The 27508-nt window shown below is 59.1% G+C and overlaps 1 protein-coding gene across 1 annotated transcript in view; it reads right to left on the bottom strand.

Annotated features, from left to right (window-relative positions):
• Positions 1-27508, bottom strand: part of MLPH (melanophilin) — a 50539-nt gene extending 23031 nt beyond the window's left edge. Inside the window, exons 1-7 of the mRNA XM_077151806.1 lie at positions 27410-27508; positions 21012-21145; positions 6414-6635; positions 6177-6289; positions 4392-4430; positions 2545-2648; positions 1049-1168 (exon numbers count right to left, since the gene is read on the bottom strand). Coding sequence (XP_077007921.1) covers positions 1049-1168; positions 2545-2648; positions 4392-4430; positions 6177-6289; positions 6414-6635; positions 21012-21121 — 708 coding nt within the window. The 5' untranslated portion in view covers positions 21122-21145; positions 27410-27508. The remainder of the gene's footprint in view (positions 1-1048; positions 1169-2544; positions 2649-4391; positions 4431-6176; positions 6290-6413; positions 6636-21011; positions 21146-27409) is intronic.

The raw sequence follows: 27508 nt of genomic DNA, 5'->3' as shown, positions 1-27508 counted from the left end.
CCCAGTCTCGAGGGTTACCCTGGAAAGTTCTGATCAGCCTAATCAGACGCCCTCGGCGCCGGCCACCTGAAATTTGGGCCCTGGAATCGCAGGCGCCCGCAGTGTCGGTTCCCACGTGCCCTGCTGTGGTGACCCTGGGCTGGGGGTGGAGCTCGAACTCTCCCAGAGAACGGAGGCCAGAGGACGTGGGCTGTAAAATTGGTTTTTCTGGGGTGCCTTTGCACACAATAGATACCCTAATGGTCTAGAAGGTCAAGGCAGGCAGGGGTGGCCAGGGGTGGGCATGGCCTCCCGGCAGATGGGTGCATCTCCTGGTCCCGCCCCCACCCCCACGGGGACTCCCTCGAGGGGCAGCCTGCCCTGCCGCCTTCTTCCCGGCCGGCCGTGCTTTGGGGGGTCCGGGAAGGGGAATGGCTGCAAGCCAGGCCAATGAGCACCTTAGCAGGGTGTCCGGGCCAGCCTGGGGCAGACCTGTCCTGCCCCCAGCTCTGGAAGACACTGCCTGAGCCCAGGGGAGCTGGACTCTGGGGCTCCTCTGAAAGTGGGTGATGTCCCAGGCCCTGCACCCCTGAGACCCTTCCCTACAAGCCGGAAGTTCTCTTGTCTGCCCAGCACCTCCTCTAGTCCTGAAAGTGACCCCATTCTGCAGAAATGAACCCCTCTTTCCCAGACGAGGGGTCAGAGTCTCTTGTGGTTCCCTGACCTCGGTCACCACAGAGCTGCCAAGCCGGTGACCATGTCCGGGTTAGCTGGACAGCCCTGCCAGGACCCGCGGTGGCTGCCCGACCCTGTGGGAATGACTGTTCCTCTGTCCTGGCCCCCAGTTGCTGCGGTTCTGCTTGATTTCTGTGCCACGCACAGAGCCCCAGGCCCCAACTCCTCCCCGAGTAAAGCTGGGAAGGGAAGCGCTCAGGCAGGGAAGTTTCTAGATTCTGTGCCCCGCCCCCTGCCTGAGCACCTGTTAGGACCTGCAGCCTCTGCTCCCCCCAAGCACCACCCCCTGGGCCCAAGCCCCGTTGCTCAGCCCCCTCGGGGGCAGCGCACTGACCTGCAGGCTGTCGGTGGCCACCGGCCCCGGGGAACGGGGTGGGGAGGGTGGGCGAGCCTGGGCGGGCGGGTCCGAGTCAGCCCCCAGGTCCAGGTCGTGAATGGAGAGGAGGCGCTTTTTCTTCGTAGGCACCAGGCGTGAGAGAGACGAAGGGCATCAGGTTAGAGGGCTGGAGCCCACGGCCCGTCCCCACTCGGCCTCACGGAGGCGGGGGGCAGCGGGCAGCCCACAAGCAAGCCTGAAGAAGCCCGAGGTGGCACCGACAGGGCGCCCCGGTGCCTGCCCCACCACCATGCCCTCTGCGTCCCCAGACCCTCCTCAGCCAAGCAGCAGGTGCCCTCCATGGTCCTGGTGGGAACACAGGGGGCCTCGGTGGGCTCTGAGTCCTGGGGGGGGGTGGGGGTGGGCAGCAGGTCTCTCCATGGCTAAGGGGGCCTATTGTCCTAGAGAGGAGGAGTCCGTGGGGCTTCAGGTAAATTGGGAAGCACTGGCTTCAGCAGGGGTGGGTGAGCTCAGTCTTTTTAGACTTGCCCTCCAGGACGCCCACCTGGGCTGCCTTTCAGGATATCCCCCTGCCCTTGGGACACCCACCTGGGACACCTACCTGCCCTCCAGGATACTCACCTGCCCTTGGGACACCTACCTGACCTCATGGCACTCACCTGCCTTCAGGACACTGACTGGACCTCAGGGCACCCTTGTGTCTTTCCTAGATACCCACCTGCCTTCAGGACACCCACCTGCCCTCAGGAGACCCACCTGCCCTCAGGAGACCCACCTGCCCTCAGGACACCCACCTGCCCTCAGGAGACCCACCTGCCGTCAGGACACCCACCTGCCGTCAGGACACCCACCTGGGACACCCACCTGCCCTTAGGACACCCACCTGCCCTCAGGAGACCCACCTGCCCTCAGGACACCCACCTGCCCTCGGGAGACCCACCTGCCCTCAGGACACCCACCTGCCCTCGGGACACCCACCTGCCCTCAGGAGACCCACCTGCCCTCAGGACACCCACCTGCCCTCGGGAGACCCACCTGCCCTCGGGAGACCCACCTGCCCTCGGGAGACCCACCTGCCCTCAGGAGACCCACCTGCCCTCAGGACACCCACCTGCCGTCAGGACACCCACCTGCCCTCAGGACGCCCACCTGCCCTCAGGAGACCCACCTGCCCTCAGGAGACCCACCTGCCCTCAGGACACCCACCTGCCCTCATGGTGCCCATCAGATGGGCCAGGCAGGGGTGGCCCAGACGAACCTCTTGAGCAGGCTCTGCTCCCCCCATCCGCCTGCAGCCTTTTCTTTGTGTTTTTTACAAGTGTATACGGCGTTCAACGCTCTAGAGACTGTGGCACCACGGGAAATGGAGGCAGATTCTTTGCGCTCACACTGCAGGGACTGATGGCGTTTTGGAGAGCACTCACAGTTTAGGAAATCGGAACCCGTGGCTCCAGCTGGAGCCAGAGGAGGTGGTGGGTGGGGAGGGGATTTACTTTGCTGCCACGGGGCTGGACCTGCGCTGCTGCTTCCAGTTCTCCGTCCTCGTCTGTCTGCTCACTCTCTCCGCTGCTCTCTCCAGGGCTCGGCTCAGGCCCACCTGCAACACAGGCCTGCATGACTTCATCTCTGGAGAGCCAGCCTGGGGACAGTCCACTGGACTGCCCATCCACCTATCTATCCATTCATCCACCCACCCACTTACCCACTCACACTCCCATCCACTCACCCTCTCATCCACTCATCATCCATCCACTCATCCATCCATCCATCCATCCATTCATCCACCCATCCATCCATCCATCCATCCATCCATCCACCCATCCATCCATCCATCCATCCACTCATCCATCCATCCATCCATCCATCCATCCATCCACCCACCCACTTACCCACTCACACTCCCATCCACTCACCCTCTCATCCACTCATCATCCATCCACTCATCCATCCATCCATCCATCCATCCATCCATCCATCCATCCATTTATCCATCTACCCAACCATCCATCCCTCCCTCTACCCATTCTTCCATCTATTTACCCATCCATCTATCCATCCATCCATCCACCCATCCATCCATCCATCCACCCATCCATCCATCCATCCATCCACCCATCCATTTATCCATCCATCCATCCATCCATCCATCCATCCATCCATCCATCCACCCATCCATCCATCCACCCATCCATCCATTTATCCATCTACCCAACCATCCATCCCTCCCTCTACCCATTCTTCCATCCATTTACCCATCCACCCATCCATCCATCCATCCATCCATCCATCCACCCATCCATCCATCCACCCATCCATCCACCCATCCATCCATCCATCCATCCATCCATCCATCCATCCACCCATCCATCCATCCACCCATCCATCCACTCATCCATCCATCCACTCATCCATCCATCCATCCATCCATCCATCCATCCACTTATCCATCCATCCATCCATCCATCCATCCACTCATACACCCACTTATCCACTGAGAAACATTCAGGCAAAGTCTTTTGCTGGCCTTATAAAGACCTGGCCCTTGGTTAGAACACATCTACATTACAACATAAAACTAGTATTTGGCATTACTTTTACCAAAGGTTTTAGTCATGCCTTCAGCCACTCAGTACCTTGCCTTTACCAGCTTCCTCAAGCAATCTGAGAACACTGGGGTGGCAGTGGGTAGATGAGGCCTAGAGCTGAGTCATGTTTTCCCAAATGAACCACCGCAGCCTCATATCATCCGCCCCCAGGCGGCCTCAGGCACAGCAGGGAGGGAGGTGTGGCCGAGGCCTGGAGACCCCCAACCCCTCCCCTCCTTAGCCCTGCCGCAATGCTCTCTCCCTTTTCACATTCAAACTGGCCTGGTCTGTGCTTTATTTCCTTAGGTCACTGCAGACAGTGAGTCAGGTCAACAAACCCTGGGCTTCCAGAGCTGGAAGGGACCCAAGGGTCAGCCTGCCCATCCCAGGGAGCCACCGAGGGGTCCACTGGGCCCTGAGGACTGAGAAGCTCTTGCCCCCCAACACCCTTCTCCCCACAGCCCCTGCCCTGACTCTGTGCTTTGGGGGACCCCGGTGTGAACTAGCGGGGACCTCAGTGCTCTGGGAGGCTGCCCGGCAGAGGAAACGGGACTGCTTTGTGCCAACGGGAAGCTGAGCGCCTCAGCCCCACACCCACCTTTTACACCCTGCCCTGGGAGGCTGGTACTGACCCAACTACCTCGGCCAAATCATGCCAAAAGAGCCAAAGGGTTGACACGGGGCAGAGAATTCCTGAGCACTCTTGACTAGGAGTGAAAACGGAAATAAAACACTTTGCAGCATAAATGACTTACTGCTGACGTTGGGCGAGCCACCCCCTCTGCCAGGCAGACCTGCAACCAAAGGAAAGGCTGAGGACAGAGCTGTCCCCGCAGGGCCTCCGGCTCTTTGCCCGTCATTGAGATGGTTGTCCTCAGAGCCTCCTGGCTCTTCAGATCTTCGCAGAAACACGCCCGTGGCCCCTCCAGCTTGTTTTCAGAGAAGACCCCTGTGGCTTGTCAGCTGGACAGTCTAATAGTCTCTGACTGGGCCGGGGTTCAAAACATTGATTTTAATAACTTTAATAGTTTTTAAAAAGTTTCATTTGAATGCATTTTTTTGAAAAGCACAATGCTCTGCTTTTCGTTTGCTCTCTCCTTGTAACCTGTGTTTACAGCCACCACACCTGGGAGAACACAGCCCCTGGGGACCCATCTTGGACGGGGTGGGAGGCAGCGGCCAGGGGCTTGGGTTTGAGGGATCTCCAGGTCCTCGTGGTGGCAATTCCCAGACGGATGGAGTTGCGGCCTGGCCCCTGGGACCCCCAGAGCTCCAGCCACCTTTCACAAGCCTCCATTGCCGAGCCCCACCCCAGACCCTGCAAACCCAAAACTCCTGGATGAGGCCAAGGCCTGGGCATTGCCTGCAAACCCCCTGGGGGTTCAGAAGGGCCACAGGGTGTCCGATCGCCCATGGTCTGGCCTCTGGGGTGTATGTCCTCTGGGCTTTGCAGCTGTGCACGGTCCCCGAGCTCCTGGCCCCGAGGCGCGAGGGGCTGACACAGGTATTTATTGAGGAGCGCTCCCCCAGGCAGGGCTGGCCCCGGAGGGTCTGTGTGTGTGTGGGGGGCTGGCCCTTCCCTGCCCATCAAGTCCACCTCTCCCTGAGAACTTCACAGTGGGGGGACGTCCCAGGCGCCCCCACCCTTGGCGCGGGTGTCTGTGGCTCCAGGCGAGGCTGCTGCACAGATGCCTCTGACCCGAACTGAACCGGGAGCAAAGATGCCCAGAAACACCTGCCCTCGGCCCGCGAGACGCCGGTACGCTGAGGAGGGGCCACTCCTGTGCTGCCCTGAGGCTCTAGGGTAGCAGCCCGAGGTGCCTAGGGAGGTCTGGGGGGGCGAGGGGGCTGCAGGACACCCCGAGAGAAAACAAGCCCAGGCCAAGGAGCTGGCCTCTGTGGCAGATATGCCTGACCAAGACCCCAAGACCCCAGGCCTGGACACTGGACCTGGGCAGTACTGCCCCCCCCACCACGATGGCCAGGTTCACCCGCAGAAGCCTAGAACCCAAGGTGGGGGCCAGGGCTGCCCCCTCCCTGGCGCACACACTGCTTCATGCTCCTGTCTCCAGATCAGGGGAGGCTTCCAAACTCAGGTGCCCCCAAGCCTCCTTCCCTCTGTCCCCTGAAAGGACCCCTCTTTCCACAGGTCCTCCACGAGGCCCTGCTCCGGGTGAGGTCAGAGGTGAAACGACCGTGGCCTGGGGTGCAAGTGCACTGGTAGCTCAGTGTCCGGATCCGAAACATGAAACCCCCCCCCCCATAAACTGCAGAGTTCCCCAAGTCGGACCTGCGGGAACACCCTGGGCTGCGGAGGGTGAGGTGGGGGGGGGCTTGGCGGCGAGCGCCGCACCTGCTGGGAACACCTGGGGACGCCGCGACGCGGTGGCCCCCCACGACGCGGTGGCCCCCCACGGAAAGCATCCGCCTCCCCCGGCCGCCGCCGCGATCAGGCACGGAGAGGCACGCACACCTGTCCTGGGGAATCGGCCTGGGGACGGAAGGGCCCGGCGGCCCCCTAAGCCCCGGCGCCCACTCACCTGCACCCTGGCGCCAGCCGCGGAGCGAGCGCATCACCTTGGCGCTGCCGAAGCGCTTGAAGCGGGCGCGCATGCGCTCGTAGTACCACTCCTGCGAGCCCAGCCGCACCACCCTGCGGAGAGAGGCCCGGGGCGCCGCGGCTCGCAACCCCACCCCCACCCGCAGGGGGCTCCCGCGGCCGCGCCCACCGCCGGCAGGGCCCTCGGCTCCCAGCCCCCCACCCCCACCTCGCGCACCTGGCCAGGCGGCAGGGGTCGCACAGCCAGCCCTGAGCCTCGGGGCGGACGTCTCCGCAGCCGCGGCAGGTGAGCAGGAGACAGTCCAGGCACTGCCTGCGGCCACCGCCCAGGAGCCTGAAGGCCTGCAGACAGCGGGCACAGTGGGTCTCGTTGAGGTGGGCCGCCCCGGACAGCAGCTCCGTCTTGGAGCTTTCTTTCTTCACCTTGCCCCGCAGCACCCTGGGGAAGGCATTGAAGGAGGGTCACCACAGCTGCGTGGCTGGGGCAGCGCTGGGGCCCCAAAAGCCAGGCTCAGGCCTTCTCCACGGCCATGCAGGGGACCCGCGGGAGACGTGATCAGCTGGGGGCTGGCGGGGCTGAAGCCTGGGGCGCATCGCCCGCAGCCTGGGAGCTTTCTACACGGAGGGCCCGGGGAGCCCAGGAGAAGCTGGAGGTCAGAATAGACCAGAGCAGAGAGAGAAGCAGTCACGAGCAAGGACGGCCAGCACCTGACCGCAACCAGCCCGGGAGAGGTGACATCTTGACTTGAGATTTCCAACCTCCAAAACTGAGAGATGACAAAAGCTCACCCAACCGCTGTGTGGAACTTGTCATAGCGGCTGTAGCAGACTCAGACACACTCACAGGAACTTCCTCACATTCAGAAAACAGTGACCACGGCTCAGAAGTGGGCACCCAGGCAGCCCCCACCATGGGGGCATTCACCCCTCTCTGGGTCAGACCCATGGACTGGGTTAAAAAATGTGCAATTGGGTAGGTTGGGGCCTGAGATGGTTAATTTCACGTGTCAACGTGGCTGGGCTGTGATGACCCATTGCTGGGCCAGAAGCTGGTCTAGATGCCACCAGGGAGGCTTTGCATTGACGCGGTTCGTGTGCAGGGTCAGTTCCCCTTAAGTCAACGAGCTGACCCTCAGCCAGGGGCCTCGTCCCGTCGCCTGGAGGCCTGAGGCGAAGGAACCAAGGTTTCCCGGAGAAGTCCTGCCCAGGCCGTCGCGTCACCTCCCGCCTGAGCTTCCAGATTCCAGCCCACCCTACATGTCTCAGGTCTGCTAGCCCCACAATCAGGCCAGTTCCTTAAAATGGATAAGTAAAGGTAAACACACACACAGGTCCTCTTGGTTCTCTTTCTCTGGAAAACTCTCACTGATACATGATCAAAGACGTTAAAGCTATCCACGGAAATGAAACTGTATTCAAATATTTTTGTGTCTGTTTGCATTCACTTCTCCAGCCAGGACGTCCGTGACTTTTGTTCATCGCCAAAGAGCCACGAGACTCAGAGGCTCAGAACCACAGGATGGTGAGGTCCCCCTCTCTGCCCAGTCAGCCTCACGGACCCCAAACATCATGGGAAGGTTCTCGATGGAGCTGTGAACCCCGAGTGCGTCCCTAGCCCTGAGCCTGAGTGTGGAGCCCAAAGGCCCAGATGCTCAGGCGTCCTGCTGCGCTGGGAGGGGTGACTCATCCAGTGCCCAGGGCCCATCTCCCCTGGGGGCCGGAGCTGCGCTGGGGCCCAACAGGAGGCCCAGGTGGGTCCGGGAACAGGTGGAGTCCTGGGGTGCAGCCAGGTGAGCCGCCTGGTGACCCAGACGCAACCTGTGGCCAGTTGGATGGTCTAACCACAGGTTAGGGAGGAAAGGAAGGAAAGTCCAGGGGCTTCAGGGCTGGTCAGGGCAGGAGAGCAAGACACAGAGGCCGAAGAGGACGGGCTCCCGCCACAGCGAGTGGGTGGGGCCGCTGCGCATCCGCCGGGCCACGCCTGCAGGAGGAGGGCAGGCAGGTGGAGGTGGGCGGGCATCCTGTTGTGAGCGGAGCAGCTCAACGGAGCCTTGTGTCTGGCTGGCAAGTAGGTCACTGCCCACCCCTCCCAGCCCCCAGGGGCTCCTGCCGTTTGAGGGCAAAACCATTTATTTCTTCTGAACACAGTTTCGGGTCTCTTCCAGCAGGGGAGTGGGAGTGGAATCGAATCTCCAAGTTTAACCCAAGGGAGCCCAGCTGGGATGGCTTGGCCACTTTCCAGAAAAGGAATTATGGCACCCGGAGGTCCCAGGAAAACCACAGCCTTCCTTAGCCAACAGGTGTTCAGTGACACAGCTTCCTGGTCAACCTGCCCACGTGAGCCACCTGTGAAATGCGCCCCCAGATAATGAACACATTCATTAGTTCTGGACTTCAGAGAAGGTCTGCCAAAGGCAATATTTTTAGTTCTAGATTGGAGAAAATTAGTCCATTCTTTCTGACAACAGTTAGATGGATGCGGGGTGCCCTTGTCTTTTGAGGACCCTGTACCTGTGGTTTTGAATGTCAGGGGCACCCCAGAGTGCACAGAGGGAGACAGCAATGACGCAATTCCCAAAGGTGCCAAGAGACTCTGGTTTAAGGGGCATTTGGCAAAATTTCACTGATTTCCCTCCCAAACTTTTCACCAGAATACCCACGGAGACAGAAACAAAAATAAAACTCTTGTCAGACTTCGGAAATCAAGAGAAAATGGTCAACCAGTTGCAGGAAGCTGGGGACTGTCCCCTAACTGCGGTTGAGACAGGCACAGGTGCCAGGACAAAGGGCCTGTCTGCCCCGCGCCCGCCCGCTGGGCGCCCCTTTTCTGGCGAGGGCAGCCCGCATCCTCCACCAGGCAGAGCCTCGGATGCCGCCCCCAGCCCCGGCAGGAAGCCAAGGGCCACCTGGGGTGCGAGGATCTCCTGACCCAGGGCCACGAAGGGCCGGGGTGGCTGGAGAGTGAGCCGGGCTCGGGGGAAAGAGCTTTACACGGCTTTGGAGTCCTGACAGCAGCCTCCGCCCGCCTCATCCTTGGAGAACACGAAGGGAGGGGAGTAGAGACCCCCTTCTGGGGTCTTGCAGGGTGACACCAGGTGCCCTTTCGGCCGCAGGGCAAGACAGCCGTGGGAGCTGGGACGGGGGTGGGGGTGGGGAAGCACCGTGGACCCGGCTGCCACTCTGCTGCAGGCCCAGCTGCAGGCTGGGGGGGGACAGTCCCGAGGAGAGGGCTGGGAGCGCACCCACCGAGGCCACGGCAGGCTGGGGGGGGACAGTCCCGAGGAGAGGGCTGGGAGCGCACCCACCGGGGCCACGGCAGGCTGGGGGGGGACAGTCCCGAGGAGAGGGCTGGGAGCGCACCCACCGGGGCCACGGCAGGCTGGGGGGGGACACTCCCGAGGAGAGGGCTGGGAGCGCACCCACCGGGGCCACGGCAGGCTGGGGGGGGACAGTCCCGAGGAGAGGGCTGGGAGCGCACCCACCGAGGCCACGGCAGGCTGGGGGGGACAGTCCCGAGGAGAGGGCTGGGAGCGCACCCACCGGGGCCACGGCAGGCTGGGGGGGGGACAGTCCCGAGGAGAGGGCTGGGAGCGCACCCACCGGGGCCACGGCAGGCTGGGGGGGGAAGAGTCTGGCCAGCACTCTGGTCCTCACCCCTTGGGGGGTGCTGGGTGGTGGGGATCTGGAGACCCTGCGACTTCCAGACTGTGCCCCAGCGAGACAGCCCGGGGCAGCAGGGCCTGGGAGGCCTGGGCTGTGTGCAAAGACGCCACTCTGTGCAGTGGGAGGGCCTGTGGGTGTCAGAAGCGGTGCTGGCTTCCCCAGGCCCGGGCAGGCCGGCTGCCCACGAGCAAATGGCCCTGCCCTGAAAGCAGACCCGATGCCTGGCTCAGTGGACGGCGAGTGGACTCGAGGCCCCTTTACCTCGGGCCCTGGGAGGACCTGTACCCTCAGGAGGGCCTGTACCCTCCCCCACCCCAGGCCGCTGGCACAAGGCAGTGCAGAGACCCTGAGAGAGGGGACGGAGCCCAGGGTTCCAGGCAGGGTCTGGGACACGCCAAGGGGGCGAATGTAAGCCTTCCTGCTCCTCAGGGGCGGGCTCCAGAGGAAGGCCAGCTGAGGAAGAGGAGAGCTGCGTCCCCTGGCTCAGCCCGCTGGGAGTGAGTGGGTGTAGAGGACACAGAAGCAGCGGTCACCCTGGGGAACACGTGCAAACTCTCCCAACCAGAAACCACACAAAGGGAGCCGGATGTTGCGATGGGAAGGGCCGCAGGCAGGCAGGCCGCCGGGTGACAGGGTGAGAGCGAACCCGCCGGCACACGCACAGGCCACAGCGCCTCGGGTGGACGAGACCCTGGCCGGCCGAGCTTCCGGGCTGCGGGGCAGGAAGTGGAGGCGCAGGGCCAGGGCAGAGGCCCCTGGGCCGAGGCGTGGCTGCCCAGGTGTGCGCCTGCCACAGCGCTGGCCGGAGGTGCACAGGGGTCTCTGCATCGCTTCTGGAGGTTCTGGGGAGAATCTATTTTCGTGACTTTTCCAGTTTTTAGAGGCTGCCACGTGTCAGGGCCTGCAGCCCCTTCTTCTGTATTTAAAGCCACGGTGGGCGGAGACCCTCCCACGAGCCCCCCCACGGAGACCCTTCCACGAGCCCCCCTGCGGAGACCCTCCCACGAGCCTCCCCCCGCGGAGACCCTTCCACGAGCCCCACCCACGGAGACCCTCCCACGAGCCCCCCGCAGAGACCCTCCCACGAGCCCCACCCACGGAGACCTTCCCACGAGCCCCCCGCGGAGACCCTCCCACGAGCCCCACCCACGGAGACCCTCCCACGAGCCCCCCCGCGGAGACCCTCCCATGAGCCCCACCCACGGAGACCCTCCCACGAGCCCCCCACGGAGACCCTCCCACGAGCCCCACCCACGGAGACCCTCCCACGAGCCCCCCCGCGGAGACCCTCCCACGAGCCCCCCCCACAGAGACCCTCCCACGAGCCCCCCCACGAGCCCCCCCACAGAGACCCTCCCACGAGCCCCCCCACGCTCAGCTCCCCACCTCAATCCTCCGTCCACATCAAGGGCCCTCGTGTGGACACTGAGGCCAGCGGCCAGACGGCCCAAGACAATCTTTCCATCCCAGGCCCACGGGTTCTGGGGGTAAGGGTAAGATCTCCTTAGGGTGGGTCCACAGGCCCTCAGCATGTGAGTTGAGAGTTTATTCCCAGCCAAGGAGAAAAGACAAGATTCTCAAATATAAAGCCCACCCTCCATGCCGTGCTGGAGGAGACCGCTGCCTGAAGGGACACTGACGTGAGCCTAAGAAGGAGGTGCAGCAGAATAAAAGAACCGGTGAGTCATGGGACCAACAGGCAAAAGTTTTAAGAGTATGGTACCCAACCTCGACATAATTCAAAAATAATTGCTGACACGCGTCGGTGGGGAGGTAAAATGGTGTAGCCATGGTGGGACACGGTTTGGGGGTTCCTTTGAAAGTTAAACATAGAATTACCAAACGAACTGGCCATGCCATGCTCAGGTAAACACGCAGAGACACAGAGATTGAGGACTCAAATAGATACTTGTGCGCCGGTGTTCTCAGCAGCACGATTCACAACAGCCCAAAGGGGCAAACAGGCCAAGTGTCCATCCACAGGTGAAGGGGTGACACACTGTGCTCCACCCATGCTGAGGGTTATCAGTCATCCGTAAAAAGGAAGGACGCTCAGAGATACGCAACCACATGGATGAATCCTGAAAACATCATTCTCAGTGAAGTAAGCCAGACACAAGGGGCCAAATACCTTACGATTCCCTGAATAGGAAATACCTAGACGAGGCAAATTCATGGAGACAGAAAATAGATTAGCGTTCCCAGGGGCTGTGGGAGGGGGCGAGGGGACATTGCTGCTTGATGAGTAGAGAGACTTTGCAAATTTTAGGAAATTTGAAATACAAGAAAAAATTGCTGACAGGGATCAGCATGATGCAGAATGCGGAATGATGTCGGTGGCCCTAAAGTTCCTGACCTCATGGAGAACTATCAGAATTGCGAAAAGGGAAATAGAAACCGGCGGAGATCCCTTGAGGTCTTGGAGGGAGTGGCTAGATGCTGCGACATAAACCATGATGGGGAGGTAGGTAGGTGGTGGTGTGGGGACGCCGTGAGGCCTGCTCAGGCCACTGGGAAAGCTGGTCATTAGGCCAGAGTCCATGTTCGTATTTCAGCCCCTGTTTGCTGGCCCCGGGGTCCCCTGTCTGTGAGCAAGTGGCCCAGCGAAGGGCGGCTTCCAGCTCCTTTCCTGATTGATCTGTGGTGGGTAAGGCCTTCCCCGGATTATCTCAGGAATGTCGGGTCTGTTTGCAGAGACAACAAACTCACAACAGCACCTGTGTGCTTCTCTGGGGAAGGTGAGCAGGGCTAATATTTGCCTTGGGGGCGGAGCTTTTGAGACAGGGTGCTCTATTGAAGGAAGCTGCAGCCTGACCTGTGGACGTGGCTCACTCACGGTGGGCGACAGGCCATTGCACCATTGTCCCTGGGCTTCGGGAGTACCCACAATTTACACCAGAACCACCACGGAGGGGGGCCGGCTCAGTGAACTCAGCACTCAGCTGCAAAAAAGACTTTACATAAATGCTCTAGAAGGCAACATACAAATAAGCTAAGGGTCCAAAGTTGAGCATGTTCAAGCTAATGCTCATTTCTTTTGTGTGCAGAAAGCAGAGGCATTGGATCCAGGATGTGGGGTGAGCTCAGGGTCCCTGGGACATTCCAGAAAAGCAGGGAGTTCAAGAGCCAGGACCGAACCGGGAGTCCCTCCAGGGCAGTGCCATCTGCATTCATGTAACAGCTATGCAATTGCAGCATGCGATCACCCTTTGTGGACCTCAAGTCTGCTTAATGCCCAAGTAACGCAAACCAGTTTGGAGTACTTAGCAGGGAGAGAGAGGAGTGATTACACAAAACACTACACAGCCCAGATATTGTGGCTGCCAGCATTTAGTGGTTGTCCGTCTGTCCCAGCCAGGGCCTCAGCCTTCACCTCCTCACCTGCGAATGGGGGTCACAGGAGCAGCCACATCCCGGGGCTGTCTGAGGACAAAACCCCAGGTGGTTCTCACGGATGCATCATGGAGCTGAGAGACTTTCTGTGCTGGCAACGCAGCAGTGAAGAAAAATGAGCCCCTGTGGGGCTTCTATACCAGAGGGGGGACAGATTCTGGACAAGGATGAGGAAATGATGAATCCCACATCAGAAAAGCACTAAGGCCTATGGAGAAAGAGAAAGCAGGCTAGGCAGAGTGGAGTGCTGAAAGGGGAGGTAGCTATTTTAGAAAAGGTAATCATGGGAAGCTTCCCTGAGGAGGTGACATTTGAAGAGACCAGTAACAGGAAGGAGAGAGTTAAAGGGGGGCTGCAGGCAAGGCCCTAGGCTGGGTGGAGGGAGGAGGCTGGGTGTTAGGGAAATGGCCAGAAGGCCACGGCGCTGGAAGGAGTTGGGGAGCAGGGGGAACAGGGTAGAGTGGCCTGAGACGAGGCTAAAGTGGTGGCTGGGGGTGAGGTTCGTGGGTCCTGGTGGGGTGTGAATTTCATCGTAAACACGAGGGGAAGCTATCTAGGTTTGGAGCAGAGGCGTGGATGGCCTGATCTGGAAATTTTCAAGTTGATTCCTGGGGCGTGGGGCAGCAAGGGTGGAAGGGGGAAGGAGTGTGGGCGGCTGTGGGGCTGAGCAGCGAGGCGGTGTGGCCTGAGGGGGCTGGTCGTGGACACCGAGCAGTGGCTGGTGTGGGGTGTATGCTGACAGTGGAGCCCATGGGCATTGCTGAGGGGTGCAGTGGGGGTGAGGCGGGAGGTGGAGAAGGGTGAGGGGAAGGAGATTGGGGTCTCGCCCTGCATGAGGTGGAGGGGTTACGGGGTAGAGGAGGAGTAAAGACCCCTGTTTTGGGCGTGTGGGCTACAGGTGCAGGGGACTCGGGCAGGTGTTGGTCTCTGAGTTGGAGGTTCAGAGGAAAGACCTGAGTGGAAGGTGGAAATTTGGGATGCACTGTCTAAAAACCTGGGCTATTCAGTATGATAGTCGCTAGCCACAAGTGATACTACTTGAGTTTAAATGAATTAAAAGTCAATGAAATAAACAGTTCAGTTCCTCGGTTGCATCAGCCACATTTCAGGTACCTAACAGCCACGTGGAGCCAGTGGCCGCCACACTGGAGAACACAGACACAGAGTGCGCTCAGCGCTGTGGAAAGCTCCCCTGGGCAGGGCTGGCCTGGAGGGCACTGAAGACCATGAAGCCCGGGGAAGGGGCGCACAGAGGGGAGCAGAGGGGCGGCCAGGCCCTGCACCCTCCAGTGCTGACTACTGAAACAGTCAAGGAGGGCTCCACAAAGGACAGGAAGGGCGACGTCCCGCAAGCGGGCGTGTGCCTCGCCCGGAGAAGGGCTCAGCACTGCCTGAAACAACTCGGAGATGAAGGAAATGTTTGCTCTCCACCCCATCCGACAGAGCCATGAGCCACATCTGTGATCACAACAAACATGAAATGTGGCGAGTGAAACTGTGGAATTGAATTTTTAATTTTATTTCATTTTAACTAATTTAAATTTAGGGAGGCACACATGGCTAGTGGCCTCTGTAACAGACAGTGCTGGCACGTTGGTTTTGTTATCTTTGTCAGCGTGGGGGGTCAGGGTTAGTGAACATTCTCTCTGGAGTGCAGCAGTTTAAATATCAATGGGCTGCTTTGTTCTTTGAGATTTTCAGAGATTTGTCTACAAAAGCATTGGACCCATTCCTGCAGAAGGATATTTTTTGGGCCTTTGAGGAAAAAGAGCTTTCAAAGTCACCAAGTACAAAAGAGGAGAGTAGAATACGGAATGCCAAGGACACAGGACGGTGGGTGAGGAGGGCACTTCTGGTGCTGCGGAAAGATCAGGAAGAACAAGAGCTGGGAAGGGGCTACTGATGTGGCCCCCAGGAGTTTGCTACTAGAGCAATTTCAGTGGAGCAGGTGGCGGACTTGGGCAAGGGGGCCCTTGAGTGTGGACTGCTCCCAGATGAAAGGAGAACGGCGGGCCAGCCGTCCGCGGGATGGCTGTGAGGGCCAAAGGGCTTTCTGGTTGTTTTTTGGTTTTTCTTTTTCTAACGTGGCACCCGACCACACTGACAGACCAAGTGGGAACCAGTGGAGGGAAGGACAACCGAGTTGCTGCAGCAGGAGGAAAAGGGTCCAGGTTCCCGGTGGAGGCCACAGGGGAAGGCGACCTCTCAGATGCTCCAGGACGGTGGCTGCCCCGTGTCAACAGTGTCCACCTTCCCAGGGCTGAGCCCGACTCCCCGAAGACATCTTCCTAAAGGGGGACGTCCCTCCGTCCTTGGCCCCGGCGCCCCAGTTCCTGCGGGGTGACCCCACCCCTACCCTCAGCCTGGCCCAGGAGCCTGAGTCCGAGGTCTGCCCTGAGTCAGGCACAAGCCCCACCCCTGCTCCCCTGGCACCCACACTGGCTGGAGGTCCCCCGAGAGCTGAAGCTGGGAGGAGCAGGGCAGGAGATTGAAGAGCACACGGCAGACAGTGACCTTCGGGAGCAGCGATTCAGGTTCCAGGGCGCCGGATTCTCGCACCAGAAACCGGCCCCACCTCTCAGGGGCCTCAACCCCTCGCCCCTCGGGCTCCCTTCACGCACTGCAAGCACAGCCCACTGCAGCACCCCGAGAGTAATGTGGCAGTAGGAAATGGGTGTTAAGTCAAGCCCATCGTACAACAGCCTTTCTGCTGCCAATATCATCAACACCATAATTCTGCACAGTTTTGAATTTTTGGTTCTCTGGAGGGTGGTACTTGTCCCTAAAGCCAGAAATAACTTTCTGTTCAATACAGTAAACATGCCAGCCCCAGGCCCCCAGCGCATCTGCCAAATTTAGTGAGAGTTTCTGTCTGCCTGGAGCTAAAGCTAAGCCAAGATGCCTCATTCCTTCTCCTTAATCTGCCCGGAAAAGCCTGCAAAGAAAGCACTCGGGGTTCCCTCTCAGGTCTGCTGCTCTGGAGCAAGGGCTCCCAGGAGAAATTCCTTTCCGTCCCCCCTGTCAAGGTTGCAGTAAGCCACGCCATCAGGAACGAGCTGATCCCTTTGGGCATATGCCCTGCCAGAAGCGTAGCCACAGGCAGATGGGACGGGGACCCTGTCTCTGCCACCTGGAGCCTGCAGGGCTCAGGTAAAAGGACTAGGCAGGTCATCAGGTGTGAGTGAACTAGTGAAACTAGTTCCCAGCCCTTACAACCACTTGGCCCGAGTTCCTTTGCAATGTTTGGGTCTGGACCAGCTGGCTGGCCAGTGGTTTCACAGATGGAAAATCAAAGGTGCACCTCTCATCGCCTGGGCACAGGTGTGGGCACAGGTGGGTGCCTCTGCCCGCCTCTGCCTGGCATCCTTTAACCCGACTGATGCTTGTACTTGGAGAGAAACACTGCACGGCCATCCATCCAACACACGTTTCTGCTAACTTGGTAAATATTAAAAGAAACTCTTTTTTGTTGTTGTCGTTTAATTGTTTTCGAATCCATCTATTGGGTGAGTTGGCTGTTTAGCGCATTGATCCGTTGGCACAGGTGCTTCTCGTGACTTGGCTTGGAGCCCACGCCCATTTACCTGACTGCGTTCAGGGTAATAAAAACCTTTCCACGTAAGTGGACATGTTTGTTCTTCCGTTTCACAACTTTTTTTCTCCAGGAAATGTGTCCTATGGACAGCCTCGGTAGTTCCTTTGAGCTGGGCCATCTGCTTGGCATTCATTTTGGAGTATGTCCAATATTTTAAAAACACATCTGACCAATTCCCGAGCTGCTGCGCTCATGAATGCCATCCACTCTGCGGCGGTGTGAGGGTCAGCCTCTCCATGCAGGCTACCGTGGAGTCACAGGTGAAAGAACAAGAAACTGGACACAAAATGAGGACGCTGAGCAGCCAAGGAGAAGCTCAGAGAGCTGGCCACTGCGGTGGCAAGGAGTGGTCAACTGCTTGTGTTGAAATCGGTTCAAGTGCAGACCAACAGTGATACAAGCTTGGGAAAAGGGAGATGGCTTATTTTAAAAGTTAGCTTCCATTTCACAATGGGCTTCTGAGATTTTAGCCAACCAACTCTGCAGAACCAATTTTGGCGTCAAGACTCTGAAGCGGCTGCATTCTACTCTTGCTTCCGCTGTGCCCTTTCCGGGTCTCAACAGTGCCCGGTCCCAGCAGAACTCGAACCTGCACCTTCCGACCTCGGGGCTCCAAACAGCCTGGTGAGCTCACACCCTGGCCCTGGGCACTCCTCCCCAAGGGTCACGAGGGAAAGGCCTCTCACAGGTGGGCGCAGCTGTGTCATTTGTAGTGCATTTAACCCAGAGGACAGTGAACAAGGGACAAAAACATCAACACAACAAGAAATGAGAAGCCTTCTCTGAGCTTCCCCTCTCTACTTCCCAAACGCATCACCAGCTAGAGCTGCATTTGCATCGTGTGAAGCAGCCCCCCTAATGCTATTTGGGCCTCAGTGGTTGTGCCGGGTTGAAACTATTGTGCACCCCGGAAAAGCCACATGTTACTCATGATCCAATCTTATGGGGGCAGGCCCATCTTTTAGGGTGGGAAACTTTGATTGGATCTGTTTCCATGGAGATGTGACGTTCCCAGTTGTGGGGGTGGCCTTTTACTTAGAGGGACACGTGACTCTGCCCATTCAAGCTGGGCCTTGATTCATTTGCTGGAGTCCTTCAAAAGGGAAACATTTTGGAGAAAGCTCAGAGCTGACAGGAGACCCAGATGTTTGGATGTGCAGATTGAAAATGCCCCTGGGGAAGCTGTTCGAAAGTAGAAAACAAAGACCCCAGAATCTACCAGCCATGGGGGTTCTGGACCCACCAGGCTTTCTTGAGTCAAGGTGTCTTTCCCTGGATGCCTTAGTGTGGACATTTTCACTGCTTTAGAACTGTAAACTTGCAACTTAATAAATCCCCTTTTTAAAGCCATTCCACTTCTGGTGTACTGCATTCTCGCAGCTTTAAACAAACTAATACAGTTTGAACATAACCATGACGTAGCCTCTCCGTGGTTCTGCCCTGGGGCCTCCTCCTCTCCCATGATAACAGAATACTCTCTCTTATCAACACACCCTGCACAACCTCTTCCAGTCCGATAGGCACTCGGGGTGTTAAACGCCCCCCCACCCCCACCCCAACCACATGGCAGGTGAAGATGACACAGCAGGCTAGGCCCATTTCACCGTCCTCTGCTGGTCCCACCCGAGCCTACAGCCTCTGATGTAAGTGTCTGCCACGGGAGGGGACTGACCCCCAGGGAGGGGCATCAGAAACCATAACCTCACTAGGGATTTCCTTTCCTAAAGCACTTAGACGTTACCTGGTCTTGTTGCTTCCTTGCACCATGAAATGGTCAAATATGAACATTAGAAAGGGCCAATGTCAGAAGAGGCATAGATGGGGATTTCTGCTAGATCCACTTCAGATAAGTGCTGGGTAGGAGGAGGTGGCCACCCCAAGAGTCCCTGGGGGAAACTGCCTGCCTGGGAGGGAGCACCTGCTTACAAAGGAGCATCTGCCTGGGGAAGCATCTGCCTGAGAGGGAGCACCTGCCTGCAGGGGAGCATCTACCTGGGCAGAGCACCTACCTAGGCAGAGTACCTGCCTGGGGGAGCATCAGCCTGCAGGGGAGCATCTACCTGGGGGGAGCACCTACCTAGGTGGAGTACCTGCCTGGGGGAGCATCAGCCTGAGAGAGAGCACCTGCCTGCAGGGGAGCACCTGCCTGGCTCCCGCTGGCTCCAGCTCTCTGCTTCCCAGACAGTGAGGTTCTCCCCTCTTCTTGCAATGTATCTGCATCTCCAGATACATGCAAAATGGAAAGCTGCGAGTTGCCACTGTAAATAAAGAGCTGGCAGCAGCTGCAGCAGCCCTTAAGACAGGGCACAACCTGTCCCCTGGGAAGAGCTACTGACGAGAGCAGCCAGGGCCGGCTCTTTTGGCCAGGTGCGCTGGGGGCCTTGGTGGGGCCTGGAAGCTGAGGCTGAGGCTGAGCCTGAGCTGCTCTGGCTGAAAACGTGGGACAACATTTGAGTTTTCACGGACAGAACGGGAAAGGAGAGGAGGGGCTTCAGAAACGTGGGGTGATGAGGGGGTCGAGGGTAGAGCAAGAGGGGTGAAGGGTGGGCTCTGGAGACAGGGTTCCTGGGGAGGGGGCCGGGCGGGCACATCTGGCTGCTGCTGCTTTCTGGGCAGGACCCCTACTTGTTGCCTAGGTAAGATAGGCCAGGCCGGGAGGGGCCCCGAGTGGGTTTGCGGGCAGGGGTGTGAGGCTTGGGGCAGCCCAGCGCCTCCCCAGAGGCCAGCAGGTGAACTGGGCTGCATGACAAAAATCCTGGGGTGACCTGCAGCCCAACACAGAACCCAGCGTGGGGGGTTCCCACTGGCCTGGGCCCCTCCCCACTAAGCCTGGACGTCAGAGTTCACAGGGGGAAGCTCTGGGCTGAGTTCACCTGATCCCTTAACACAGGCACAGTTCTGCGGGGGGCCCTGGGCACCCCACTTTGCTAGCACTCCCGCTCTATCTCCTTGGATAGCTTTCCATTTTTCTGCCAGGCTGGCGCCGAGCCCCTGGGACTCGGTCTTTCTCCACCCTCATTCTTGAGGTGGTGCTTCCGTCCAGTCACGGTCTCGGGGGCTGGGTAACGGCCCCCCAAGATGTCCAGGCCCTACCCCCCCAAATCTGAGCATACCTCCCCTCCAGGGCAAAAGGGACTTTCACATGTGATTAACTTAAGACTCTTGAGTAGAGGATTTATTTGAGGGGTCCGAGGTAGCAAGGATCCCTACACTTACGGAGTGAGGACGTCAGGGGAGGGTCGGAGGGGCAGAGATGACGAAGGACACAGAGGTCAGACGTTGAAGGCTGCTGGCCTTGAAGACGGAGGAGAGAGCCAAGAGCCAAGGAAGGCAGGAAGCCTCTGGAAGCCGGAATCCGATTCCTGGTTCCCTGCCAGACCCACCCGTACCTTCCCGCCCGGCCGCTGCCACCTGTGCCGCCTTCCGCCCAGAGAAGAGGCCTGAGCCCCCGCGTGACCCCTCACCCCGCGACCTCTCTGGTGTCCATTCACACTGGGCCCCTCCACCTGGCTCGCCGCCCCTGCCACCCCCCAGCCCCCACCCCCCTCCAGCTTGGCTGCTTCCCTTGCCCACTTCAAGTCTTTGCTCAAATTGCTCCCTCTCTACATGGCCTGCCCGACCCACAAAAGACCCCAAGAAAGAAGGTCAGGGAGTTGGCGGATACATAAAGGCTAGGGGCTGGGGCGCGGGCTCGTGAGGTGCAGGAGGGGGAGATGGCGGTGGGCAAGGCTGGGCCGCAGAACACCGAGGCAAGACGGAGTGGGGCCGGCCCGGGAAGGGGACACCGCATCCTTGAGAGGGAAGCGAAAGGCCAGTGCACCCTAAAATCCTTTCATTCCCACGTTCTGGGTCTCAGACTTTCCCCATTCGTCTCTCTTATGCCTGAAACGATGTGGCCTGAGGATCCCCCGGCTTAGGAGATGCTGTCACCCTGGAAGCTGGGCCCCGCGGAAGAAAACACTTCCGGGAACAAATTCAGAGCCCCTCGTTTTAGTCAGGAGGAGACCGAGCCCAGAAAGCAGAAAGTTTTCCCAGGGCCTGGCTCCCGCCTCTGCCCTTGTCCCCGCCCCTGGCCCGTGGCCCACCGGGAGAGCACCCATAGGTGCTGGCCCCCTTAGGTCAGAGGATGCTGGGGCCTCGTGGGCTCAGCCAGGACACACTTACTTGAGTCGTTCTTCTTCTTTTCTTCTAAGATCGAAATCTCGCTGAACAACTTCCCAGACATGTTTGGCTTCTTCATCGGTTAGCTTGGATAGATCCAGCTTTTTCCCCATCTCTGCCTCCTGTCAGGGTCGCACCTGGAATGTCACAAGGTCACACAGCTGAACCTGGATGCCAACCAACTTGGAGCATGGCACAGGGGGAGGCCACCCGCCTCCCCAGAGGGGTCTGTCCCTGAGCTAGATGACTGTCTGGGATAGCAAGTGCTTGTCTGGATACTGCATAATTTAAAGACGTGAATCTCTGTGTAAAAAATCCTCATGCCAAAATTCTGAAAGACGCTGACTCTGGAGCAGGGCCACGTGCCATGATGGCACATCCCTGGGGCCCCATTCTCTCTGCACTGCATGACAAGTCCCCATGGCTTCAGTGCCGGGGGAGAAATGCTCCATCCCTCAGGCTTCTCACCCTGCAGTATCGTGGGGAGGGGACGGAGCAGAGCAGAGGTCCACTCCCGCCACGTGCCAAGGGCACGGCTGCGTTGGTGTGCCCCTGCCCGCTCGAGCAGCGTTTCAGAGACCGGGCAGGTCCCGGGGCCGGGCGCCTGGAGCCTGACTCACTGGGCAGGAGGCGGGGGAGGTGCCGCGTGAGGAAGGTTCTCCTGCCTTACTTCTGGGCTCCGGGCTTGGGGTGGGGCGGGTCAGGGCTCCAGGGTCCCTGAGAAGTCTCGGCAGCGTGGTTCCCACAAACAGAACGCGTGTGTGGTGGGAACATTTGCACACTCTCCACGGACAGGCAAAAGAGACGGGAGACGAGGGGAGAACCAAAGGTGGGGGCAGGGTGGGGGCAGGCGACAATCAGCAGGCGAGCCCTATTGACACGAGGGGAGTCAGCCGGGTAGAGCGCCCAGCGCGCGGCCCTGCCCACCCGAGGCCGGACACGGGCACGCCAGGGGGCGTTAGAAAGGGCCAGCCCGCCCCGCGAGGCCCCACCCGCCAGGACTCCACTGTGCTTCTAGATAATCCGCTGGTCAGGAACTCAGGCGTCAGAGGACCTCACTGCCCTTTAGTGCAGTGCCCCAGAGCTGATCCCAATCAGAGTCAGAAGAGCAGAGGGAGAGAAATCCAAAGCTCCACGACCAAGAGAGGCAGAAACTTGGAGTCCTGCAGCCGGGAGTGCGGTCCATGAGCCAGCAGCAGCAGCACCTGGGAGCTTGTTAGAAATGCAGGTTCTCAGGCACTGCCAGGGCTAGGCATTCAGAGCCTGCATTTTAGCAAGCTCCCTGGGCAGCTCATGCACGGAGCTTCACGTGACTGCTGGTCCTCAAACCCCAGTGAGTCACAAGGCTCAAGAGGAGACTCTCACTTGGGGGAGGGCAAGTAGCAGAGAGCTCTGGGCCCATGGGGTGGCTGGGGGATGTCTCAGGTGGGCGGGAGCAGGACCCGAGGGCCAGAGAGGAGGCTGAGCAAAGAGTCCAGGCAGGACCTCCTCTGGAGGGTTTATCAGAAACAACGAAACCTGGCACTGCACACTGACGGATGCTCAAGTTACAGTGACCGCCGTCCCGGGGAGGACGTCACCCCGAGTGCGTGCACGCGGGGGCAAAACTGCAAAGCTCCCTTCCCCCCTAGGGGCGCCGCCCCTGGCTACCCCCCACCCCTGCATTCCCTGTCCCCATGACTGGTAGCCTTTTAACACTTCTCCACAGCTCCTGACAGAGGGTGAGGCCACGCCAGGCACTGTCCATCCGAGCTCCAGGGGACAGTGACTGTCGCGGCAGGAGCAGCGGCGCTGTCCACTCCCGGCCCCCGGGGTGGTGGTAGAGCCTGCGCGGGCCCTGCTGTCACACGCCGGGGCGCTGAGGCGCTGGGGTGATGGGCTCAGCCATGGGGAACTGAAACTTGGAAAACCGCTGTGTGGCCTCAGCACGTTTGCCTCCAGGACTAAATCCACTTTCTCAGGACCACGAGACAGGGCTCCATCCTGCCCACTGCCAGCTGAGGAGCCTGAAAACCCACCCTGGGGTGCCCCTCTCTCCGGCTGTGTGCACACAGAAAGCGCTGATCATGAAAATGTTCGAAGAACTTACCCTGGGCTACGAATAGGCTTCAATTTGGTTGCACAACAGGGTAACTATGAAACATGACATTTTCTGTGCACCACCCCAATTATATTTTAAGTGAACATTTCCACGAGGTTCCTGAGTGCCACAGCTATCGGCCAAACTGAACGGTTCCCTGGCTTATGCCCTCTAGTAAGTGCAAAACAATTTTTTGAAATTGTTCCACGTCCTCACTGTTACTGCGGACAGCAGCAAGAGGCTTCTCTGAAGTGCCGGAACCATTCAAACTCTTGTCATGGAAAACTCAATATATATTTTGGGCAAGAAAACATTAAAAACAAAAATAACTCTCCAGGCTCCCTCAGAGCACACAGCTTTCTGGTTTTTAAAATTGGGAACAAAAAGCTCTTTCTTTTTAATATTGTTATATATATATATATAATTTTTTTTTAATTACAGAAGTTCAAAAAGTTCTTTTCTGATAGATGACTGAGGTCTATTCATTTTTATTAATTACCATGTCTTGGAAAAAAATTGCATCCAAAGAAGAGCCTCCACTGAAATTCTGTTTTCAGAAGGAACAAAGTAACCGTGACAGCCAGCTGACGTGCCATGGTCCCTCCTTCTCCTACGGGAGAAGTTTCCAGACTTGATTTAAGAAGTGTGAGGGAGAAAAGCAAAAGAAAAGGAACAGAGTGGCCTGTTCACAGCCTGGGAGCTGGGCTCTCTCCGGGCACCTGGCAGTGACAAGGAAGCCGATGGCCAAAAAAGTCCCCAGGGGTCAGGGCCCCTGCCCAGAGCCACGCAGCTTCATCCCCAGGGGAGCCTCCATCTTTCCTCCCCCCTCCCCCAGTCCCTCCCCCCTCCCCCTCACGCCTTTAATGCTTGTTTCTGGTTAGGAGATCTACTGAACTTCCCAGCTCAACAAGCAAAGGCCACTGAGGCCAGGGAAACCGAGGGGAGGGTGCAGAGGGTCTGGAGACCCCCAGAGAGGGCAGTTGGGGACAATGGCAGGGGAAACGGGATGGGAAATGACCAGGGGCCTGGCCTCTCCAGAGAGAACACCCAGCCCCTGGGCGGGAAGCTGGGCAGCGTGACTGGCCCAACCCTGGAGGTGGCAATACCGTAGATAACGCAGCAGGTGACAAACAACCTATTCACTGCACTCTGCTCAAGCAAGCTGGAAACTGTGTTTTGGAGGTTTTGAAACACACATATCCAGTAGAGCTGAGAAAAGACTGAGGGGGGGGTCCCATGTTAGAAGTCACCTGACAGATCTTGACCATGGTTTGCGTTTAGCTCCCGCCCCATTTTCCTTAACCGAGGGAGGCCCGGGGGGAGTTGGGGAGCAGCACCAGTCCAGGTTTCAAACACCCCTTTGCAAGGGGTGTGGCCTCCCAGGGGCCTGCCTCCCGGGCTGCCAGGGGCCCAGAGCTAATGGGTTCAAGGCCACGGCCTCGGTCTTTACTGCTCTGTCCAGCTGTTCCCGTGCAGCGGATTCACTGAATGCTGAGGTTTGGAGCTTTTGAAAACAATTTCTAGAATCTAATCTTAGATAACACCGGGAATGTATTTGACTTCAGCATGAAAATGCAGAAATGCAAGGCACTGGTATTTTGGGGCCCTGTTGCTAGCACCCCCGTGGCTCGCCTCAGGCACATACACTGAAGGGTGGGGGGTCCAGGGCGTCTGTTGGCGTGTGGAAGGGGCAGTCCCTCTTCCAGGCACGGCCAGAGCACGGGCACACGTGGGCTCGCGGAAGGAACAGTCTTTCAGCTGCTTCATCTTCTCCATCACTTCCTGCTTTGCTCCCCAGACCCCATCTCCACGCGCCCCCCTCCCCCTAACAGAACAACCAGGGGGAGGATGCCCTGCCCTGGCTGGCAGGGCGGGGGGAGGGGGGCAGGAGGCTAGAGAAGGCACCATCTGTCTACACTGAATTTCTGTGTAGACAGCTCCTGGTCATGTGGTTCCTGGGCTAACACCCTGGGTCTGGGCCTCTTCCACTGCTCAGATTTTATCACAGCTTCGTTTCTGCGACCAGCAGCCTTCCCTGACCGTGTACTGGTTCTAATGGAGAAAGGGTGATTCAGAAACAGGAAGGAGATAGTGGAACTGGCTTAGAAAATGACCAGGACCTAATCCACTAAATTCCAATGGTGTGTCATCTTGAGCCATTAAAGGTGTTACTTCATATTTTGGCCAATCGAAAAGACATCTAGAAGGAGGGGGGCCCTCCTAGGGGACGACACAGCTTTACCATCTCCTGGGCCAGCAACACTGGGGCAGTGGTGACGTGAGGTGTCTCCTGCTGAGCAAACAGGGACTGGGAAGCCCAGTCAGAGGCCCTCCCAGCTAACCATGGCTGAGGCAGCTGGACTCTAGCCTGGGCCAGGTGTTTGGGCCGACACGGATGTGGGCACATTCCTGCAGGAGGGAGGGAAGGTGGAGGTGCCAGGTGCTGCACCCTGGCATTAACCCTCTGTGGTCTTCCCCAGAGGCCGCCCTGAGCCGGCCTGTGTTGATTTCTGTGGGCTGGGCCTGCTGCCCACTGATGGAAACTATCCCCAGCCCTCCTCAGCTGCAAAAGGAGCAGATTTCCACCTGGAAGGGCTGTTTCCCTTCCTACAGGTGCTGCAGACAGGTGCTTCCAACCCCCACAAGCTGTGAAACGGCTCCAGAGGCCAAGGAAGAGGCCTGGGCAGGTGTCCTGCAGCTCTCTGCCTGCTCCCTACCTGCCCAAGCTCCCCCTACCTGCCCAGGTCTCCCTACCTGCCCAAGCTCCTCCATCTGCCCAAGCTTCACTTTCCCAGCCCTTGAGGAAGTTGCTGGTAAACCTCATTTTCATGCGGCTTGGACTCTGCATGCATTTATGGTCTTATTTCTAGCCCCGACACCCAGGCCAGGTCTCCAGGGTGAGGACGGGTTGAAATCAGCACCTGGGCTCCACCCCAAATGAGGCGCCAGCCAGCCCTGTGCCCTGTGCCTGGGGGCCGTAGGCCTCCTCTCAGGGTCTCAGTTTCCCCACCTGTGCCATGGCCAATGGTCGGGCTAGATGGCCTCTCTGGCCCTCTGAAGCTCTGCATGGTGCTGGGGTGTTAGAATTAAGTGGGGACTTTACGGGGAGGGGGTGGTGGGGAGGGGGCAATGGGCCTTTCGTCTGGGGGCTGCTTCTGAAAAGAATGTGGCAGGCAGCCTTGGAAGGCCCACCCACCCACCCAGGTCAGGGCCAAATGCCAGCCATCACCGCCAGGCACCAAAGGAGCCCTTGGGCAGGTAGGGGGAGCCTGGGCAGGTAGACAGCAGGCAGGTCACTTTTCCCCCTTGGCCTGCTGGGCTCTGGGCCTCTTCACTGCAGACCCACCCCCTCGGCTGGTTTCCCTAAAACCACTCCTCATCTGTGCCCAGCCCTGCCCCAGTCCTTTACACCTGTCCTCCACTAATCCCGTGAGCCACCCCCTGCTGCCCTATCTCAGGGGGAGACGCCAAGGCTAAGCGAGGTGGGGGTGGGACCGTAGGGTCTAAGGAGCAAGGGCCCGGAGATGCGGGCAGGGAGGGCCCATGCCCAGGAAAGCTCTGGCTTTGCTGAGGTCGGTGGAGTTGGACCGACAGTGAGCAGGAGGGGAGGGCATCGGGCAGGTGGTGGGTGTCGGTGGACTGGGCCAGCTCAGCCCTTTCCTGGACGCACACCTGTGGGTGCCGTTTGTGCTTGTCTCGGGCCAGTGGGGAACTGGCCTCCCCACCCCGCTTCTAGCCCTCAGAAAGAGCTATGCCAACCAGACGGGCACACATGCTGGGTAAGAAAAGGAAAATGTGAAAGCTCCAACCTCGGCTTTCTGGGGAAATGAAGCAGGGCTCTCAGTATTTAGATACCACCGAGAGGAACCAGGAATCCGAGTTTGTGGCGTCTCTGGGGGTTTGTGAGGGGGTCCTGCCCTGCACCTACAGAGCCCTCCCCCTTCTCCCTGGCCAGGCCCGAGGGCCAGGATCAGGGCGCTGGTCCTCAAATAGAAGATGAAGCCAAGAGCGCTGGGGCTTTTAGGGTTCAGAAGGAAGGCCAGGCAGAGATCCCCTCCCTCCATGTAGAAGCTATGCTTGAGCCTCTCTGCCCTAGGAGGCCAGGCCAGCCTGGGAGGAGGCACTCCCCACACGGCCTTGACCCCAGCACGATCGAGGTGTCCAGGGTAGGCCTGGAGGTCGGGACAGGGGGTGCTGGCTGCACCCTCTTCACCAGCCTGGACCCAGGTCTGGGGCCTCTGGGGGTGCTTCAGACCCGTGGCCGCTCCCTGCGCCCGGGTGACGCGGCCTGGGCGCGGCTGTTCCAGTTCCTTGCACTCACCTGCCCTTTCCGCGGGACGCACCGGCGGGGCCGGGTCCTGGGGCTGCTCTCTAGGGTCCTGCGAGGCAAAGGACGGCTTCGCGGCGGGGCGCGGGGCGC

This window comes from Tamandua tetradactyla, chromosome 3 (assembly GCF_023851605.1).
Source record: "Tamandua tetradactyla isolate mTamTet1 chromosome 3, mTamTet1.pri, whole genome shotgun sequence".
Classification (NCBI taxonomy): domain Eukaryota; kingdom Metazoa; phylum Chordata; class Mammalia; order Pilosa; family Myrmecophagidae; genus Tamandua; species Tamandua tetradactyla.
This window is presented reverse-complemented; position numbering and strand designations above follow the sequence as displayed.